Here is a 21,027-nt window from a genome sequence, read left to right on the forward strand (position 1 = left end):
AGTTACCATTAAACACACTCCCACACACACAGACAAAGTTCGAGACGCTGAACAAGCTCAAAGCAGTGTCTCCGCAGCATTTGTTTGGTTTTACCATCTGTGTGTGAATCTTGATAATTGGCCTCATCCAGGAGAGGCAAATAAGTTGTGACGCAACTCTCTGAGGGAGGCAAAACTGTGTGCTGTGTTTTTGTAAAAGAAGCAGAGGTATACCAGGGAGAAGAGGAAGTTGTAAGAGAGAGAAAAAAGATTGAGAGGGGGGATTTGATGAATGAATAGGCTTAGGGAAAATATAGGGAGAGGATGAACGATAGAGACTGTCGGATGGCGGAAGTGGGGAAAAGGGTTGGGGTGGATTGAGGGATGGAGAAAGAGGATTGGAGGAGAGATGGGTAGAATATAAATGGGAGAATGGATAGAACCGGGTGAGAGAGAGCGATGGGGGTAGAGAGGAGAAAAGGATTGAGTCCCAGTCTTCCTCGTATCTTTCTCATCTGTATCTCTGGGGGAAACATGATAATCACTCATGTCCTGTTTGCATAATCATACTTACTAATTGCCATTGGCTTTCATTTGCTTGATTTCTACTTCCGCCTTTCACTTTGTGTGAAAACAGAGAGAGAAAGAGACAGACATAGACACAGACAGAAAGAGAGTTACAAAGAGAGAGAGAGAGAGATTTTTTTTTTCTTTCTTAATTACAGTTCCACCTCAAAATAAGTTGTGGCCTGGGTGGTTTGGAGGATAATGTGTGTGTTCTCTCCTCGAGGGGTTGGGTAATATTTCATGCACAGTTTAGGTCCCTGTAGTGGGATTTTGACTCATTATTCATGAATCTAACAAGACTTGTAATGGCTCAGTAAGTGCCGTTCTGAATGAATGCATTGGCTCACTCTCACTCAGGGAGGCACACTGGAACGCGGAGGTATATGTGTGTGTGTGTGTGTGTGCGTGTGTGCATATGCAGTCTTCAAACACACACAAAACACAAATGCTAATAATGCTACACATATCTAGTATACATCCGGTCTACATCAAGTCTCAATTCCTCTAGTTTCTGTTGTTTCCCATCTTACACCTCTAGGTCCCAAAATCATACACAGAGGTTGTAAATAACAGTGTTTACACGATCTCTAGTAGCCTGCTAATGAAAATTATACATGAAATAAAAGTTTACAGCAGTTCTAATCCCTGATGTGGTGATAAAACGGTGGGTAAACTAGGACTTCCAGTCAGTGATCATCATAAGGCAAACAACCATCAATAAGAATCAATTCAATTCTCAGAAAAGCATTAACTTGGAATTGTTTTTTTCTTGAAAGACCCTATCCTGATACAGCTCACATTTGATATTCCTTATTTCTCAGAGGCAGCAACTTTAACAAGCATCAAGTTACCAGATAAGTAGAATACTGTTTACTCTCCTTTTCAAACGGACATAAATCTTTATTATATAAATTCATAGCATTCTTAATATCAAATGTGAGTTACTTACTTTTAAGAACTATGAATTTATATAATAAAGCTTTATGTCCACCTGAAAAGGAGACTAAACAGTATTCCACACATAAAAAAAGTGGTTAAATTGAGTTTACTCACTACATCCCAGGTTATAATGGAAACTTCCATACACTGTTCCTCCTGAGTGCAGTGAGTCATTTGCTACTTATCTGGTAACTTGATGCTTGTAATTGTTAAAGTTGCTGCTTCTGAGAAATAAGGAAGCTATAACCAATTTATCCAAACAAAATGAAAAAAACAGCTTGCAGTGACTGATTATGGGTTCAGATTGAGAAGGATAAGTGATGAAGTTTCGAAATGAACAAGCTGAACAGCATCAAACCACTTAATCACATATCTCATGGCATAGAGCATTGAAGAACTGTCAGATTAGATCTGATGTAGAGCAGAAATGATATTGATGAGCGAAAAACTAGTAATTAAAAGTAAAGTAATTGATATTCTCCTTCAAATCCATTTCAGTATAATGAAGCTCAGTATTCTCAGTAGTCTCTGGTCTTGGGTGGGATTTCATAGGTCGGATCACAGGTTAATATGGACCATATGCTACAGCGTGGGAGATCCAAGTCCTGAACTCAGGTCAGCTCTTATGTTGCGGAGAGGGAGGATTGGCATACTGATCAGTAAGTGAAGTGAGTGACATGAAGCAGTTGGAGACTGTGAATGTGGATGTGGGTGTTTGCCAGTGCTATTCCGTTGCTGTTATGTGTCTCTGTAATTTTGACTACTGCCATGCAGCCAAAACATTCTGTGCCTCTGATGGGAGAGGAGGATGGGAGAAAAGGAGGGCTGCTTTTGGCATAGTAGAGGAGGATAAGGATGAAGATGGGTTGGAGCTGTTTTAGTCTTTAAGGGAGAGGCAGGTACTGCAGAATAGAGGCTCGAGAGATCAGTGACTGTGTAAATATAACTACAGTAATCGCTTTCCCAAACTTATTCAGGAGAAAATATACTCTCTACTCTGCTGTATCCCACTCTCTAAACCACTTTGCATTTGGCAAGGCTATTGCAATGATGTGTGTGCGTTTCTGTGTGTGTTTGTGTGTGTGTGCGCACAGCGGGGCGGATGTTTCAGTGTCACTGAATTGTGACATACCCACTTTGTCCCTTTCTTCTAACTGGTAATCTCCGTCGTTGTTCGGTTCTCATTGCCGAGGCAAAGTGAGGAGCCTCATTGTGTCTGACATAAGCTGCCACCCAATCAAATTTCCACTGACTCACCCAAAATATCCTGTGCCTCTGACATTTTGGGTAACAGGATTTCTCTCCTCCTTCCCTTCTCCTCACTGATTCTTTCCAGCCTTGCATTCGTTGACAAAAGCATCCACCTCGCCTCTCTCTTTCTATCCTTGACAATTTTGTTCTCTCTCTTTCTTCTCTCTCTCTCTCTCTCTCTCTCTCTCTCTCTCTCTCTCCCTCCCTCTGAGTATAAGTGTGTGTGTGTGTGTGTGTGTGTGTGGACTGTCAGTTCCAGCTGTATGGCAGCAAGGATTAAGTTGTCATTTATAATGATTAGCCCCAGTTCCACATTCATCTATAGGCTGACAGCCACTTCATAACTTTCTTTCACTCTTTATTACACTCTTTGCTCTCTCAAGGTGAAAGGAGGGAGCAAGGGTTCCTCCCTCCTCTCCCTCTCCTCTTCCATCTCTCTGTCATTCTCAGTTTCTTTCCCTTGCCTTCATCCTCTCTGACAGACAGTTCATCTGTCTTGCCCCTTGTACCTCTGACTTTGCTGAGAGGGGAGCAGAGAGTAGAACGGGAAATGGGCAAGAATGTGAAGAATCAGAGACGCAGACAGGTAGACAGACAGACAGACAGAACGACACTATCATCGTAACCTTGTATCTCCCAAATGCCAACTTTCCAAGAACAAAGAGGGAACAGCCTTGTTTTCAGATTGACCACCATGCATTTTTGAGCTAGTGCAATTGGTTTTTAAGGGGTTCCACACGCCCAAGAGGTTAGAGAATTGAAGTTACCATGAAACTTAAAAGAAAATCATCAAAATTGGAGTTATGAGGTTTTCAGAAAACACAGCAATCTTCTCTTCCCTTCTCTCCTCTCCAGATCCACTCTTGCAATTATTTGTTGAATCAAACAAAAACTACCATAAGCTACACTTGACTAATGTCTTGCTGCAAGCTAAGAACTGTGACATGATGGTCCAACAGATGTAATAACATGATGCTCATATCAGATGGGGTCACTGTATGGAAGGAGATCAGTATCATTAATCACATATATACATATAGGACCAGAAAGATGGTATTATGAAAGAGGCATCCAGGACATGACCCTTCATCACCATATCAGCATACAGTAGGAGTAAATATAGAATGCAATGCAGTTTCCTAAATACATTTTTCTATAATGCAAAGCATGCCCAAAGATACAGCAGATTGTCATTGGCTGTGAAAGGGTGCAGGGGTGAGAACTACTGCAGCTCAGTGGTTTTCTCATTCGTTACAGTTTAGGGAAAGCTAATCGATAGTCCCACTGTGATGTTCACTCTAGATAAAAATATGTGGAGTCATTAAACAGCATAAAGCCTTGCAGCAAATTCAGCCCAGTTCTCGACTACGCTCCACTTGCATCGAACACGCTTATTGCTTATTATCACACCTCCTCCTCGCAACAGACGCTCAGTGACTGCATATAATAGGTGCACTTGGCACATCTGAATCCCACACACACACGCGTGAGTGCTTACATGCATGCACGGCACACACATATGCATGTGCACATGCACTTGGACTCGTGCATGCACATGTACGGGCTGCATCTGCTTACAAAGTGTGCTACGTTCACAGAAGCCTCATAAATTCTAACAGGAAGACCACAGAGAATAACATTAAAAGAATTTCTTTGCCTTGGTTCTCTTTGAAGATAATCTCCTGAGTATATGGTAAGAGGGATTTACCCAAAAGCAGCTTCACTCTTAACCCCAGGTGATTTAACATGTCTCATACCTGCCTTTTGTTGGCTTTTTTAATATATAGTATATATAGAGGCAGTTTGTAGTCATTGGGTAAATAGACAGCCTATGAATATATATATATTTTTAAATTATCTCCACCCATAAATTACTTAAAAAACCTGCCATGGCCATGTTGTATACTGTATTGGCATGTCATACATATGCAGATAACTTGACTTCTAGGAAAAATTGATTTAAGGTGTGAAACAGGATGAAACCGTGATTTTCTCTGCTCTTACTCCCATGTCCAATTTTCCACAGTGTGAGGAGGATAGTCAATTTGTAAATGGAAAGAGCCTCTTCTTCTCTGCTCGACTCTGTATGTAAGTTTACAAATTGAAAAAGAGAAAGAGCTGCAGACATAAGTGAATCCCCTGTCCTTGTTTCATGGTTTGTTGTGTTATCACTTGAAGGGAAGAGGGGGGAAGGAATTAGACAGAGAAAGATGGGGCGTTAAACAGAGCTTCAAACCCACTCCAAAAATCCCTCTGATGAGAAAGTGGTTGAGTCTGAAGCTAATATGTCCCGCTACTGCGTGGTGACACAAGTTGTTATGCATTTTTGGATAAAACATGCATATTGTGTTTAATTTTTGATTTGTTTAATGTGGCAAATTATATATTGGATAGTTTTAACTGGTAATTAATGATATAGGCATGAAGACATACTGTAGGTTCTATAGTAAACATAGTAGTTTAACACAGAACTGAACAATGGAAAGCTTTGAATACAGTTTCAGTGGAACTAAACTGTATTTATTATTGTAACTTATGGTTTTAGGGCATTGCAATAATAGCTGTGGTCTGATCCATGAGTCACTGTGTGTTTTGTCCTATCCGAAGCATCCAGAGACGTAAATCTGAGGAAGTTTTTTTTTTTAATTGCCAGAGGGCGAAAACGCAAGTTAACAAGTCCCTCTCTCTCTCCTTCTGCTCTCTTTCCGCTGTCTGCTTCTAGATGGGAAATGCCTCTGAAACATTTTTGCTCTTGTCCAGAATATCCAAAGAGAATGACTTTCTCATGGGGACTGTCTATACCATTTTTGGTAAGTGTTTGTTTTTTGCTTCCTTTAGGAATATGTATTCAAATACAACAACACTTCTACATCTCTCTGCAACTCTCTATCCTGTTGTTTTCTTGCTCTTGTCTCTGCCAGGTGTTCTGTCTGTGCTGGGGAACGGGATCCTGCTGTTTGTGGCCTATAGAAAGAAGTCCTCCCTGAAGCCAGCGGAGTTCTTTGTGGTTAACCTGGCCATCAGTGACCTCAGCATGACCATCACCCTCTTCCCGTTGGCCATCCCTTCAGCCTTCACTCACAGGTGAGCGAGCATTCTCCTCTCCTCTCCTCTCCTTTCTACCGTCTCCACATTTGTTGTAGTTCAGTGGAGAATAGCGCTACCCTGCCTTTAGAGTTATCTTTTACTAGAAGAGGGAGACAAACAAGAATTCGAGGAAATTACGTCTGCTGCTGATCTACAGAGAAACACAACACTCCCCTCCTGAGGGATGACCGATGACGTGTGATGTCTTCATCAAAGAGGCTATAAAAACGGGGAGATATTGAACATTAAGATCGATTAATGAAATGTGGTAACGCATGGTAATCTCTCTCTCTTCTGTCCTGCTTCGTCCATTATCCCTTGCCTCCTCGCTCCTCTGATCCCCCGAGCGTATGTGATTGATAAGCCGCAGTAAGGATTGCTGTGATGGTGTCAAGGTGCATTACTGCTCAGTGTGCTTGGATGTGGCCCAAGCAGAGGGAAGAAGGTAATGGGAAGGTCAGACAATTCCTTCCCTGTTTCATCTGTTGGGTGCCAATTGTGTAATTCACTGACAGATTCACCAGGCAGAGAAATCCTAACCAGAGATCATGATGTCAATCTATGATGAATGAAATGACTGATGCTCCCCTCTCTCTCTCTCCTGCTCTCTCTTCTCTCTAGGTGGCTGTTTAATCAGACAACCTGTACTGTCTATGCGTTCTGTGGTGTTCTGTTTGGCCTATGCAGTCTGACCAACCTCACGGTGCTCTCCTCCGTCTGCTGGCTCAAGGTCTGCTGCCCCAACTATGGTAAGACACCCATCCCCCACCCCCACCCCCCCACCCCACCCACCCACCCCCACCCCCACCCTCCACACACAAACACACACACACACACACACACACACACAAACACACAAAGACACACACAAACACAATTTGCTTTTCCTCATAGCTTCATTATACAGTAAGAAACTACCATCATTACAGTATTTCCATATATAAACAGAGGGAAGTATTCAGATGAACTGGAGAAAATGAATCACTGAGTAATCAGAAGGCCTGCTTCACCCATGTGGATTTGTTCAACTCATTGTTTCTCAAAGGATCAAAGGATGCCAGTTGGGCAGAAACAGATTTTACTCTCTTGTATCTCTGAGAATTCACTGAGGCCAAACCTTGAATCTGAAGGGAAGAAAATTAAAGTAATGAGGCCAGCAACTCAAGGGCTGCTTTCAGAGTGAAATGCTTTATTCTCCATCTCACTTTGGCTAAGTGGCCATGCGCAGTAATGTTAATGTACATGCCTGCATTTTTAACCTCTAACCTCTTTAAAGAGGAGGGTATGTAAATCAGGAGATATTTAAAAGGTCTTTTGATATAACATATTCATGTATTCCGTGCCAGGGTGTTATGTTTGCAAAAATTCATAAACCAACTAATTATTGGACTTGCATGATTGCCTTGCAGCACTTTGCTGGCAGTTTTGATGGTGCTTACAGCATGAAAAACCTCCCTGTTGAGCAATATGTTTACTCAAAAAACATTGGCCAAACAAACCAAATTGGATCTATGGGAACTATGGGAACAGGTCACAGTGCTGCAGTCTAGGTGAATGTTTATACTTCTGTTCTTATTATTCTCCAGTAGTTCTTAAGGACAACTTTTCTCCGGTTTATTCCAGAGTAATAAAACAAGGATGACACAAGGACAGGCAATACACTTAACTAAGGACAAGAAAAATCTGTATTTATTGTGTAGCATATTAAATCAGTGTGCAACCTCATGCATTATCAATTAGGCTGCATGGCTGCTCAGTGGTCAGCACTATTGTCTCGCAGCCAGAGGGACCTGTGTTCGATCTGGGGGACCTGTGGGGTTTGCGTGTCCTCCTTGTATTTGTGTGGGTTTGCTCCACATTCCAAAGACATGCAGGTTTGGTGGATAGGATACTCTAAACCGGTGATTCTCAACCTTTTTCATATCAAGGACCCCTAATTTGCAACACATTAGGGCCACAGATCCTTATTTGATGAGAGAGTGTCTCTCGGACCCAAATATTTTTATTGTTACTTACGATTTTGTCCAGAATTCCATGACTATCTCAACAGTGAAATAGTGAAACTATGATCAAAATAGTAATTCTTCTACATTCTATAATTGTGTTATCTTTGTGTAAATGAAGTAATGTTGAAGTTTAACACTTCATCAATTTTCTGGGGACCCCCTGGAACCCCCTCAAGGACCCCTGGTGGTCCCCGGACCCCATGTTGAAAATCACTGCTCTAAACTGTCCTTAATGTGGGTGCAAATGCACGGAACTAATTAAAATATCTATTTGATTGTGCAAATGCATTTTTGATATTAGAGAAGGGAATTAGCTAATTATGGGCAATTAAGACTGCTTTAAATTTTAGATTAAAATTATTTAATGCTGAGATTTAGCTTTCTCTCATTCTCTGTCTCTCTCTTTCTCTACCAGACTTACTCCCGAAATTTTTCTTAATTGATGGCACTGCCCCTCGAGGCCATTGTAACCCAGGGCATTGCCAGACAGCACGAGGGGCCATGGCATGTCTATATCCTAAAATCAGAGACAAATTAATTTAGGTCCTGAGGTGAGATACTGCTCCCTCATAGCTCTAAAATACTTCTTTGCGTGACAGAAACTGAGGGAGGAACAGAAAATGTCAGACATAAGGGAAAGAAGGAAAGTTTCATGTTTTCATTTTGTAGAATTCAGAGCTGTTGTGTATATGTGTGTGTGTGTGTGTGTGTGTGTGTGTATACAACGCATTACATTGGCGTTTTTGCATGTGCGTCCCTGTATGAATGTGTCTTGTATGTGTTTGTATGACTGCAACCCTTCCAAGCAGTACAGCACTAATGAGCATAATTAATCTTTCAGCCACTGAGGCCAAAATGGATTTATTAACATGATTGCTCGTGTCTAAGCCAAATCCGCACGCAAAACTCACAGCTGACTGCAGACACAAAATACAGGGCCTATCATTTTTGCCATACACTCATAAGAAGCAAATTATCAAAATATTGATTTGATGCTGACACTCCCATGAGTCATAAGTCTATATACATTTTACACGAGAATGATTTCATATCAGTTATGCCTAGGAATCAGATTTTTTTTTTTTCTCCAAGATTAATTAATTAATTAATTAATTAATGCTAAATTTGCTCATTAAATCATCTTTACAGTGTTTTTAGTTTTTTTTGTCCCACAGTGGAAAAAGTGGTCATTTGTCAGAGCATCACTTAGCAAAGTCATAATTAATTTAGAAACATCTCAGGTGTGATAATTATGAATTGAGAGCAGTTTACAGAAAATGCATATAACTTAATTATGTTTACATCTGGAGGGCTATCCAATTTCATGGGGCCTTAAAGATTTAGTGAACCAGCTAGCAGCTTCTGAATTGAAGTCTATGTTCCAGGCTCCAGTGGGCTGAACAATTGCCGCTAATAGGTGCAGGTAATTGAAGAAAAGGCTGTATTTTTGAAGAGCTAGAGAAAGAGAGTCTATAATAGAGAACACAAAACCCCCAGAGACTTCAAGTCTCACAAATAATACTGTTTGAAATGCAGATGAGCGCAAATAATTATGTTTTTACGAGACTCAGCCACAAGGAGCCCGGTACAAATACACACAGCTTACAGACACACCACTGAACCATGCTGTCCTCTTGTTCCCAAACAAGCTTAGACTCCCGTGCAGACAGTCCCTCTAGCCGTTCACACACAGACACACACTCTCTCACAAACACACATACTGTATAAAGAGTGAAAAAAGGAGAGCAAACAAACAAGCATCGGAGTGTAAGAACTATGTGGAGAAACCGCACAGACATCTCAGAGGATTGGTTTTGCAGAGAGTGGAGAGCAGGACAGCTCTGGAGAGACAGCAGGATAAAAGAGCGGGATAAAACTTGTGAGATGCTGACACAAGCTTTGGTCTCCAGCTGCGGTGTCAGATTATTACAGAAGACAATAATCTTGGGTTTAATTGAATAGGATTGGATGTGCATGTGTGTGTATGTGTGTGTGTGTGTGTGTGTGTGTGTGTGTGTGTGTTTGTGTGTGTGTGTGTGTGTGTGTTTTCATGTATGCCTACTGTTGTGAGGACAAAAGAAAAGAAAACATGGAAAGTGCTGCCTCTTATTAGCAAAAGGCACCTGAGCTGCCTAATGTCCCACCACACATACCTTGACATATTAGACATAACCAGTTATGCTAATGACATCATTAATTAAGGTTATGAATGCATTAAGTAGCACATATTTCTATGTCAACATAATTGTCTTCACATTACACATGGGCGGCATTATTATGAAGTCTGTATCTTAAAGCATTAAGGAGTTATAGCCGTTTTAAGAAAGTCAGTTTTTCTTTATTTATATGCAAATATATGTAGATTGTGGTATAAGTATGAAGTTTCTGTCATGTATTGTTCTTGAGTTACTGTGTTCACAAGAATGTGTCTACAGACAGACAGACCGACAGACAGACAGACAGACAGACCGATAGACCGACAGACAGACAGACAGACAGACAGGCAGGCAGACAGACAGACAGATAATTAAGGTTAGGGCCAAATGTCGGGTTACGGTAAAGCTTAGGTTTTAGTGTCTATGATAGCAAAATTTTGAATGTTAATCAGTTGTGGTCTCCACAAGGACTGAAGAGCACACACAAGCATGTACACATGTATGTGTGTGTGTGTGTGTGTGTGTGTACAGGTGTGCATGTCACACACATATATATATGCAGTATATACAAAACGCATGAATGAAGCAGGAGCTTTCAGAAAAATCATCCTAAACCATCTTTAAAGTGTAAAGTTCCAGGATGTTGGTGTGGCCTGGTGGTTAGAGTGAGAGTCCTATAACTGGATATGTGTCTCATACCTGTTGAAGAGGCATACACAAACAAATATAATTTACACTGCATTGTTGAAGTGCTTTGAAAAAAAACTTGATGTAATTTTTAATGATGTAGACATTTGTCATGCTGTCACCTCTTTCTGAGAGCATCCTGATAGAGCCATAAAGTGAAAGAGGAGATGGGACTGTGGAGAGCTGGATCAGATTTATTCTGGATAACTGAGTGCTCCTTTATTGTTTTTTTGTCACGGCTCCTGTACATCACCTGCGTATTAGTATTCTCAATCGAACATTTGCTGACAGACAAATTAGCCCCGAGTTGGTGATCTAACAACAGAACAAAGATCTAGTGCTTCCCGTTCGCTTCTTCGTCTACCGCCGCTGATGATCTGCTGATGAACTTGTGAATCCCTGGAACGCTTGATCGAAGCCCATCGGGGAACCAGAGACTTGACGTTTCCTCAGTATGAGGCTCTCTGTGGGTAAAAAATACCTTTCCCCTGAGGTTCACTAAATAGGAGGGTAATGGCAGGAAGGAGATGGGGTTATGTATAGCAGAGGGGAGCTGGGAATTACAGTAAAAGAGGACTAGAGAATCAATGAGGGCTATTTCTCTTCATGCTAAGTGGTATTGGCTGTGAGAATTGTGGGGTTTTCAGGCACCAGTGACCTGAAGTAGCCCTCAATCACAGTCAAAGCCCACATGCCTTACAATATAGGACAGTATATCACACGGTGCTTACAGTATGGTGAGTGAAGTGGTCTAGCTGGGGATAAAAAGTAAAAGTCAGCATTTCCATTTGATACTGATTCATGACTGACCAGTTTTCTCTCTTGGATATCAACCAAAATGATTGCTAAACTGAATCTGAATGTGTATACTCGATACAGCCAATGCCATGTGCATAGTACATCATACATTGTACATTGCTTGTTATCATTTTACCTGCACCGGATGTAATATATCAATTACATCTTGCATATATACTGTATATACACACATATTTGGGTGCTTCAAATTGGAGGGCACGCATTTGTTAGAAATGGAGTCCAGTTCTCCAAATAACAAGAACAGCTGTTTTGGGGTCAACACCTCTGTGTTGCCTGGCATAGGCTAAGTGTAAGAAAAAAGTTAGGCCAGACCTAGGTAGATTTTCAGTGTGAAAGAGCGTACCTGTGATATACAACCCCCAGTACTGCTTTAGGTGCAGGATATGTGTTAAAAACATGCGTCTAGGTGCATTGATGGGTGTGAAAGCTCTGTGCTGGCCAAATCAGAGAATCCACAGATTCTTTTGAAGGCAATTCTAGGAAAAATTTCCACAGATGCTCTCAAAAACACAGGAAAACTTCAGGTTGCAGCCAAAAGCGAAATCATGATCATACAGAGCAAAATGCAAAGTACAAAAACGAAACTTTCAGTGGTGACTAAGCTGTAGCCTAAAAAACAGGAAACCAAGCCGGAAGATTTACGTTTTGTGTGATGATAAGCCCTTCACTTCAAACACAGTATCTGCAACGACAAATTTAAGACTTTTTAATGCTACCTACAATTGAATTTAAGACCAGTTTCTTTGTTAAAGAAACAAAAATCTGGCACAACCAGTCTATATTTCCTATTGAACATGGCTTATGAATGTTCTGAAACAATAACAATCTTTTATAAGATAAAGGATTCCAGGAAATGATGTCCAACATGCTGTATACTGTTTTAACTTTGTTACTTGTAACAGACAGACCCATTTAACAGGGCTCGTCGCTTTGCATCGACCACGAAAATAAATTGTTTTCATCCGATAAGCTCCAGTTGGATCCTTCAAATGCCGCTGGGATAGCTGGAGAGTTTGATCACTGAAGGGACGCTTCACATCTGATAACAGCCGTCCGTAATCACTATCCAGCCCACTCTGTCCCCAGACTCCACTCTCACTTCAGAGCGTGCCACAAGGTTTGTTCACCACCCCACACCTTCAACTTGAACTTTTAAATAGAGGGGCTAACATCTAGCTGAGCTCTCTCTCTCTCTCTCTCTCTCTCTGTATCTCTCTCTCCCAAGGCTGTGTGGCACTATAGATAAGGCTATCTGTGTCCTCCTACCCACTGATTCCACAGCGAAGGCACCCTGCTCTAAATCAATTAGGAGGTTAGCGGTACTGAGGCTTGTCTCAGTGTTTTCCATGAAGACCTGGACCATGGGTGATAGAAAATGACAAGCCAATGTTCCACTGCTTAACATGCAACTGTGAATGGAAGCGGGTCTTAAATGCAGCAGTACACTTAAGGAGTTTTGAGATATCTATCATTTAAAAAAGATACACACCTATTCTTAAAAAAGGCACAAGCACAAAAATCAAAATCAAAACTTATCATGGCAGTTTTGAAGCATAGTAATGTTCGGTACCTTACGTCCATGACTGACAAAATGAGTCAGGTTTAGCATCAACTCACGCCCAGGCCACACCGCCTGCGTGAGCGGTGTGTGACGGCTACCTCGCTGAACTGCTGCGGCTCGCACGCCTGTGGTGTCCACACAGAGAGCGTTGCTGCTGCGGCGCTGCTGCGGCGCTGCCTATCTTTCTACATTGAGTTTGCCTTTGATAGTGGCCATAGAATGTTTAATTTCATGTCATTATAAATGTAATTTATATGTTGATGAGCGGTCCGAAAAGTCAAGAGTTGTACCAAGGAAGCAGTCGCGTGGTTTTTGTTTACCCTCGTTCAGAGAGAGAGAGAGTGAGAGAGATAGAGAGATAGAGAGAGAGAGAGATAGAGAGAGAGAGAGAGAGCGAGCGCGAGCGAGCACCGGAAAAACACTGCCTATAGCCTACGTGGGGTTTCTGCTATGACTACCGTATTTCCACAATTAAAAGCCGGTACTCCACTAATTTAGCCGTGCAAGTCACTGAATTTTCTACAACACGGTCCTGCAAATATTTAACAATAGACGCCTTGTGTTAACAAATGAAGGGATTCTGTCCACAGAAACGCTAGAAGGCTTTTAATTTGAAACGGAAACAGATTTTTTTTTTTTTCATGTCTGTGACATATTCTACAGATATAGACATTGAAACTGTATTGAAAGGTGTAATGTTGCTGGTATGATGTCAGTATGACTACCAACAGATCATTTTCCCTGTCTATTTTTGCTGACAACCGCGTGCATCACGCTGAAAAAATAGGCGAGACGCCGAATCTCTGGATGAGACCCACCTGAGACGCACTGCGGCGCCGAAATTAAAAGCAACAGGTTCCGCGACGCACACGCGCCGCTCATGCAGGCGGTGTGGCCCGGGTGTAACATGCGGTTCAGCAATTTTGCCTTCAAAATAAAAGCGTGGAAATTGATTATTTTGAGAATAACAATTTCAATATGTATTTGGGTACGTAGCACTGCAAAAACCTTATGGAAATACCAAGGGGGATGTATAATTTCAAAATTAAATTAAATTTTAATCTTAATCTTAATTATTAATTAAGATTAAAAAAGGACTATATGTACTATGGTGATAGCACTATGTAATTTTAATGGTGATATTGTGAGTTGGGTTTTTTTTCACAGTGAAAAGGATATGACCTTGCGGGGCAGTGGCATGGACAATACACACAGATTTCTCACCACTTTGATGAGCATGTTGAGGCCCTTGAACCACAGGTCTTTATACAAGTATCAGTCAACTTCAAAGTAAAGGTTCATTTTATCATAATAGTGACAGAGAGAGGAGGGTGACATTGAATGGAGAATGAAGTGTTTCTCGGCAATGGCCCTGCAAATCAAAGCAAAAGCCTGGACATAAAAATTATTGGATTTTTTAATTTATTATGCAATCCTCTCTCCTGATTACGTCATTAATGTGGCGGCTTCCAGCGACTTTTTGAGCAGTCAACTTTCCTCGGAAGAGAGTTGGCAACACTGCATACAGCCAATGAATTGAGGTTGTCTTCTCTTTGTTCCTGTCAGGAGTCTGGCAGCAGGATTTTGGAATGGCAGATTATCAAAGGTGCACCTACAGAGTTTAATCTTGGCTATGGTCTTGATTAATCAGTCTGCAGCGACAGTATAAAATGATTCTGCTGAGGTAGGACTCTGTATGGAGACAAATACAACTATAGTGGCTTCAGTGATCTGCATTCTGATATTGGCAATTTTGTTTACAAGGAGGCTTAAAATTTCTTCACATTTCCCTGAAGAGTATTCAACATGGGGTAAATTGGTATGGGTAATAACATTAAAAAGAACCTTTGAATTTTGATCATTATTTTCGATAATTGCATGGGAGGTGAAAGGTGTTGGAGATGATTATTTGTTTGTGATTCCACCATTTGATGTGCAGAGGCTCCAGATACATGATTACTCATATCAACAAATCACAAAATATTTGGAAATATTCTGCAAATATTGTGCCACACACACTTTGATATTACTTAAGAGACGTTTCATAAGTGCAATGACCAAGGCAGTTCCCTATGTGAGGGAAATTAACAGCACAACACACTGAGAAAAGGCAATGGTAAAAAAAAATATGGGGTCACATGTGCATGGTGCCTGGACTATGGAGAGTAAGGAGTCAGTGTTGTGTAATAGTTTCCTGAATTCTTTCCTTAGACAACATGGCTTCACAGTAAAGCTGCTGAGCTGCTAATCTACTTTCACAATGCATGATATTTATGTTTGGGTTCCTGGCATTATGAACATGCTGCTAACTTTACTTGTGTGTCCCTATGGGGCACAAGAGCTTAACCTCTGTCTGAACATGCCCGAGGTTACATCTATATTTACATGGGCAGGAATGGAGGATCATGTGAATTTATCACTATTTCCATCCTAGGCTTGATGCATTCCTGCTATAGGCTCGTTCTAGGAGGCGCGGTGATGCATGGTTCAGTGTAGCCAACCACACTCACAGTGAGGATGATTACCTGCAGATTGCAATTTAATCTTCTTTTCCCAGTCGCCTATCCCTCTCACTGAAAATTTCCAATTATGCCATTAATCTCTTATATTGGACTATATCTCTCCACTTCTTCCTCCTCTCCTCCTCCTCTTCTTCCTCCTCCCTCATTCCCCATTATCAGCATCAGGTAACCAGACTCAATATGCTTCAGCGGCATATTGTTGCTATTCTGTTGTTTCTGTATCCTTCCTCTATGTCCTCATCTGTCAGTAATCTCTCCCCAACTCTCCTTCCCGTGCCTCTGTCTCCCTGTCGCCCTGTTCCTCAGGTAACAAGTTCTCGTACTACCATGCCTGCCTGCTGGTTGCAGGGGTCTGGTGCTATGCCGCGGTGTTCGCTGTGGGTCCGCTGTCGGGCTGGGGCGAGTACGGGTCGGAGCCCTACGGCACAGCATGCTGTATCAACTGGCACGCACCCAGCCACAGCACCGCAGCTTTGAGCTACATCGTCTGCCTCTTCTTCTTCTGCTACATTGTGCCCTGCACTGTCATCTTCCTGTCCTACACCTTCATTCTGCTGACAGTCCGGGGGTCCCGCCAGGCCGTGCAGCAGCACATGTCCCCACAGAACAAGATCACCAATGCACATGCACTCATCATTAAGGTAAATGCACTTACTCACTTTTTAAGACCACATTTTCCGTTATGTTTACTATTTTCCACATTTTAGAATAATAGTAAAGACATTAAAACTATGAAATAACACAAATGCAATTATGCAGCGACCAAAACAGTGTTTTGTTTTGTTTTTTTAAACAGTATGTTTATTCTCTTTAAACAACATAGTTATAAGACAAGACATACCTTACACAAACTTACATCAAAAGTATATATAACCGAGGCAAGACAAGATAGAAAAAACAAAATTCCAAAACAGTGTTAAACAAATCAAAACTAACCGTGAAACACATTTCCAAGCATTTAATTCAAAATGGCTTTAAGATAATGAAAAACATAATACATTCAATCAGGTGTGTCCTCATTTTTCACTGGTAGTGTATGCCTAAGTAAATATACAGTATGTTTATATGCTGAGTTTATGTGTGTTGTGTCTGCACCTGTTTCTCTCCTCAGCTCTCTGTGGCAGTGTGCATCGGTTTCCTCACAGCATGGAGTCCGTATGCCATTGTGTCCATGTGGGCAGCGTTTGGTAACCCAAAGGATGTGCCGCCCATGGCATTTGCCCTGGCGGCCATCTTTGCCAAGTCCTCCACCCTTTACAACCCCATCATCTATCTGGTCTTCAAGCCCAACTTCCGCAAGTCCCTGTGTCGGGACATGGCCCAGTGCAGAAGGACACTCTGTGCCTGTCTGTGTCAGCACGGCTCCACCCAGAAGGGAAGCTGCACGCAGTCTCAGCGCAAAGAGGAGTGCAACTCGACAAGGCTGTCTAACGGGCTGCCGGACAACCACGGGACCTGCAGGCACTGTCCCTGCCCCGAGACAGGCTCTGGTACTGGATCACACTGCCAAGACTACACCCCCCAGCAGACTGCCAGAATACTTGCAGGATCAACACATAGCGAAGTGGCTGTCAGTCAGCTCTCCAATGAGGTGCAGAGCGACTTCCTCTAGAGAGACGCAAACACAGCCGGTGTGAAAGTGAGAGACAAAGAGGGAACGGTGAAAGAGACAGTGAGGGAGAAGGTTGAAAGACAGACAGACTAATTGCAAGTGAGGGAAAAAAGGAAAAATTTAATTGAAGACAGAAGGACAAGATTGATTGAAGGAAAAACAAATTGATCACTTTGGAGGTCAAACAGACTTCTCCCTTTGATGGGAGAGGTTGTCTTATGCCTCAAACATGTGATACTGCCAAAAAAACAACAACATATGACCACAAAGTTAAAAGCCAATATAGGAGTGTAAACCTAAGTAAGCCAGACAGCCAACACGCAACCACAGAAGTGGACATCAGTATTTCATCAGGTCAAATTAACAAGAGCTGATAACTGCCTCATGACTCTGATTGATCCAGATGAAGCTTATGAGACTGAGAATCCATGGAGTCCTGATGCAGTGCACAGATCAGTTCAAGATGGATTAGAAGCAGGAGCATATATTGAAACTTCCACTCTTTTATATAGGGAAATATTGTTTGATAGGTATTTGTGCATTTCCCGAATTTGAGGGCCACAGTAGCGCCGTTATTAATATAGAAATGAGTCCTGACTCCTCGCTGCTGTGGAAAAGTCAGGGATTCAAAACCACAATTAGTTTAACTGACAAGGTAAAGGAAATCAGTTGCTACATATAACAACCTACTGGGGAGTCAAAAACAAGATGAGCAGAGCAGCTTGACGCCCAAGAGCATTGAGGAAGTATCAAAGGGATTTGGTTTTGTGAGTGGAAAAGAGAACATGGACTTCCTACAATTAACCCATTGGTTTGTTGTATTGATCGCAGTTCAGTGACATGTCAATGTCAATCTTGGCCAATCAGCTGTGTCCAGGGCAGAAGCCATGGCTGAACAATTAGAACAGATGTTCTAGTGGCTGTCGTCAGGACTTAGTAGAGCCCCATGCAAAACACTGATTAAGCTCTATTGTAGATGGAGACAATATATATGGAGCCCTCAACACAAAACTATTGAATATTAATAACCACATGAGAAAATTTGATTGATGTTTGCGGAGCCATCATACAATGGCCCAGAAAGTACTGTGTATTTTTAAAGATTATAACGTGATGATAATGACAAAACTTAAATTGTACAAAACACACAATACATTTTTCACAGTATTTCCAGTTATTTACATTGGGACAGACAATGTTTTGACCTCCAAGGTCTAATGAGAAATCGTCCTGTAAAAACCCAGAGGAGCTTTGCTTTTTGCTCTGACATGAAACCCAGACAAAAGGCAATAAACAATTACAGGATGAATATGCCAATTCGTTCGGGTAATTACCAGCTGTGCGTGAAAGGTCATCTTAATTATTACTCCAATAGCAAACAAATATTTACCCAGAACAAGAAATCCCTGGTTGTTTGGCTGCTTTTACCCATGTTTTACAATTAATCTACAGGCATTGCTGAAAAAGATAGATGGCTCCTGTAAACCTGGTGGACAAAGGTGCCGAACTGCAGAGTGAAGTTGATTTCACATAATGGCTTCTTATATGTCCAGGAAACTGAAGGGGTGCAACCAAGCAGCTATCACTTGCTAAAAACTAAAAGCCCTCAGACAACCTTTAGTAAAAAGCTGTGTGTGTGTTTGTGTGTGTGTGTGTGAGAGAGTTTGTGTGTGTGAGAGTGATTGAGAGAGAGAGCGAGAGAGAGAGAGAGAGAGATTACGTGGGTTTATTTGCATATGTGTGTGTGTGTGTGTTTTCTAATGTGCCTCTTAGTGTGCATGCTAAAATGTGCTTTCATAGGCAGAAGTGCAAGTGTGCAGATACTGAGAGAAGCATACAGTATATCAACATCTTCTTTTGGGTCTGACTCACAAATAATAAAACATTAGTAAAATAGGCATACTAAAGATGTGCCTCAAGCCATTGAGTGGAAGGAGGAGAAATTAACTTTTTCGTCTATGCATGGCTGGCCTCCCTTTGCCTTTAGTACTCCTCTTCAGACTGAACAGAGAGGGCTTGCTGCTCAATAGCAAGGATTTGTAACATGAGAGACACAAGGCTTTGCCTCAGCACCTGCCAACATTGTTCTGATGAAAAATGCCTAGCGAGCATAGTTGAGCTTAACTGCAGTGTTTGTCCAACAAGCAGTTTTCCATTTGTCCTCCGGCAGCATAGGTCATCAAATGTAAGTGCAAAAAGACCTGCCGTGGACAAGATTAATTAGATCTGCTAAAGAGCATGTCATGGTCGACTTTCATGACTCTTTTCAATAGCATGCCATTTCATGATTCCTTTTATTAGCGCTGCCTGACTCAGTTCTAAAGAAGAAAAATTGTGCTTTCCAATTTCTTAATGCAGTTTTCAAAGAATGCCACAGCATCAAAGCATCTGCCATCTCATCCCCACACAATAGCTAAAGTGCAACACTTTCAATTTGTCACTGAATAATTCGCTTTAAGTCATGCAATACAACCACACCAGCACATGTGATGCGCTCTGCAGCTGGCTGTGCTCCTCGAATCACCCTTCTGCCCATGGGAGCGACTGCCTCCAGAAAATATCAATACTAAATCATCCTTGTACCACGATTTCAGAGCAGATGGTGTGAAAAGAAGCACAGTTTGCAAAAGACACAGGCCTTTTCACTGACATTTAGATAACATCAGGACTTGATCCTCATATTGATTAGGAACAAAACTCTGTCTCATCTTCATCTTTTCTCTGCTCTATAATTACTTACATGGGTCCACAGGGTAGCAGCTCACTACTGCTCATCGCTCTCTCACCTCCAGGATGAACTTCGGGTGAATATTACTAACTCTGTATGGTACAATTCTTTCCCTGGTAACAGTAGAGATGGTGCACATATATCAATATCAGGGAATTAAACTTAGCTAATGTGTAAAAGATGTTGCTGGATTCATGTTGGCCACAGGATATGAGAACAAGATGTTGGTCTAGATGAAGGATTAGTGAAACACAATGGAGTTAAGAATGTCCTATTGTGTCATGTTGGTACCAAAGGTTACAGTCATCTTCCACTCCAAACCAAAATGTTGTTGTCTTGGAAACCGGTATTTTTGTACCAACATGCAGGTTAGCATTTAAAAAAAAACCCTCTACTACATATCAGAGGCTTGGCTTCCAGTCCTGTGTTGAATGGGCTTTGTTTGTCCAAGACTCTTGGAGGAAGATGGATGTACAAACCAGGAAACATAACTGTGAATTTCTTATTCTGATGTCTCTTTTTTCTATTCTGTTCAACTCAAGGAACATATACTGCACAGTACCAAGGTGTACCTTCTATATCACTAGCCATTCCCACCAGGGTCCTCTCTCTCTCTCTCTACTGGTTCATCCCATTCAAACCACGCGCATTTATATATCAGACGTCAGGGATTTCACATAGCCGTTGGTTTGCATGTATGTAGATATGTGTATGTACAGATGTCAAATTAAACTCATATATTGACATAAATGTCAGCCTAAATGTGCAGCTTGGGGATGGAGAAACCCCATGCAGTGTCCTGAAATGGGGGTGATGGGCTTCATTTGACACATATTGGCGACTTATTATGCAGCTCCAGTGCAAAATATCATACTGATTTTGTGTCCTACCTCACAGAATCCATTTCCCACTAATTTGTTACTTAACTGTGTGGGAGAAAGTGAGACTTCCCCTTTATTGAGCTTAAGTGATCATTGGCCAAGAGGTCTTTAATCAAAATTGCTTTGATCCCCCATAGTTTCTCATAAAGTCAAAGGTTCTTTCAATCTCTTTCTAAATGCAATCACTAAAAATGTAATTATTGTAAAAGTTCAGTATATTATGGCAACACCT

The 21,027-nt window shown here is 41.5% G+C and overlaps 1 protein-coding gene across 1 annotated transcript; it reads left to right on the top strand.

Annotated features, from left to right (window-relative positions):
- Positions 1-5,458: 5,458 nt before the first annotated feature.
- Positions 5,459-17,186, top strand: LOC139638127 (opsin-5-like). Its single transcript, XM_071512168.1, has 5 exons — positions 5,459-5,546; positions 5,658-5,820; positions 6,445-6,572; positions 15,881-16,215; positions 16,686-17,186. The coding sequence occupies exons 1-5, from the start codon at positions 5,459-5,461 to the stop codon at positions 17,184-17,186; spliced, it is 1,215 nt and encodes a 404-aa protein (XP_071368269.1).
- Positions 17,187-21,027: the final 3,841 nt, after the last annotated feature.

Source organism: Centroberyx affinis, unplaced genomic scaffold (assembly GCF_046629955.1).
Source record: "Centroberyx affinis isolate AG114_WGS23_722 - 3 ecotype Tasmania unplaced genomic scaffold, CSIRO-AGI_Caff_v1 ptg000275l_1, whole genome shotgun sequence".
Lineage (NCBI taxonomy): Eukaryota > Metazoa > Chordata > Actinopteri > Beryciformes > Berycidae > Centroberyx > Centroberyx affinis.

Excerpts from the sequence above, each read along its gene's own strand:
- LOC139638127 (XM_071512168.1), top strand. The coding sequence starts at position 5,459 with ATGGGAAATGCCTCTGAAACATTTTTGCTCTTGTCCAGAATATCCAAA. Across the intron at positions 5,821-6,444 it reads CCTTCAGCCTTCACTCACAG|GTGGCTGTTTAATCAGACAA; the intron begins GTGAGCGAGCAT and ends TCTTCTCTCTAG. Across the intron at positions 16,216-16,685 it reads CACATGCACTCATCATTAAG|CTCTCTGTGGCAGTGTGCAT; the intron begins GTAAATGCACTT and ends TTCTCTCCTCAG.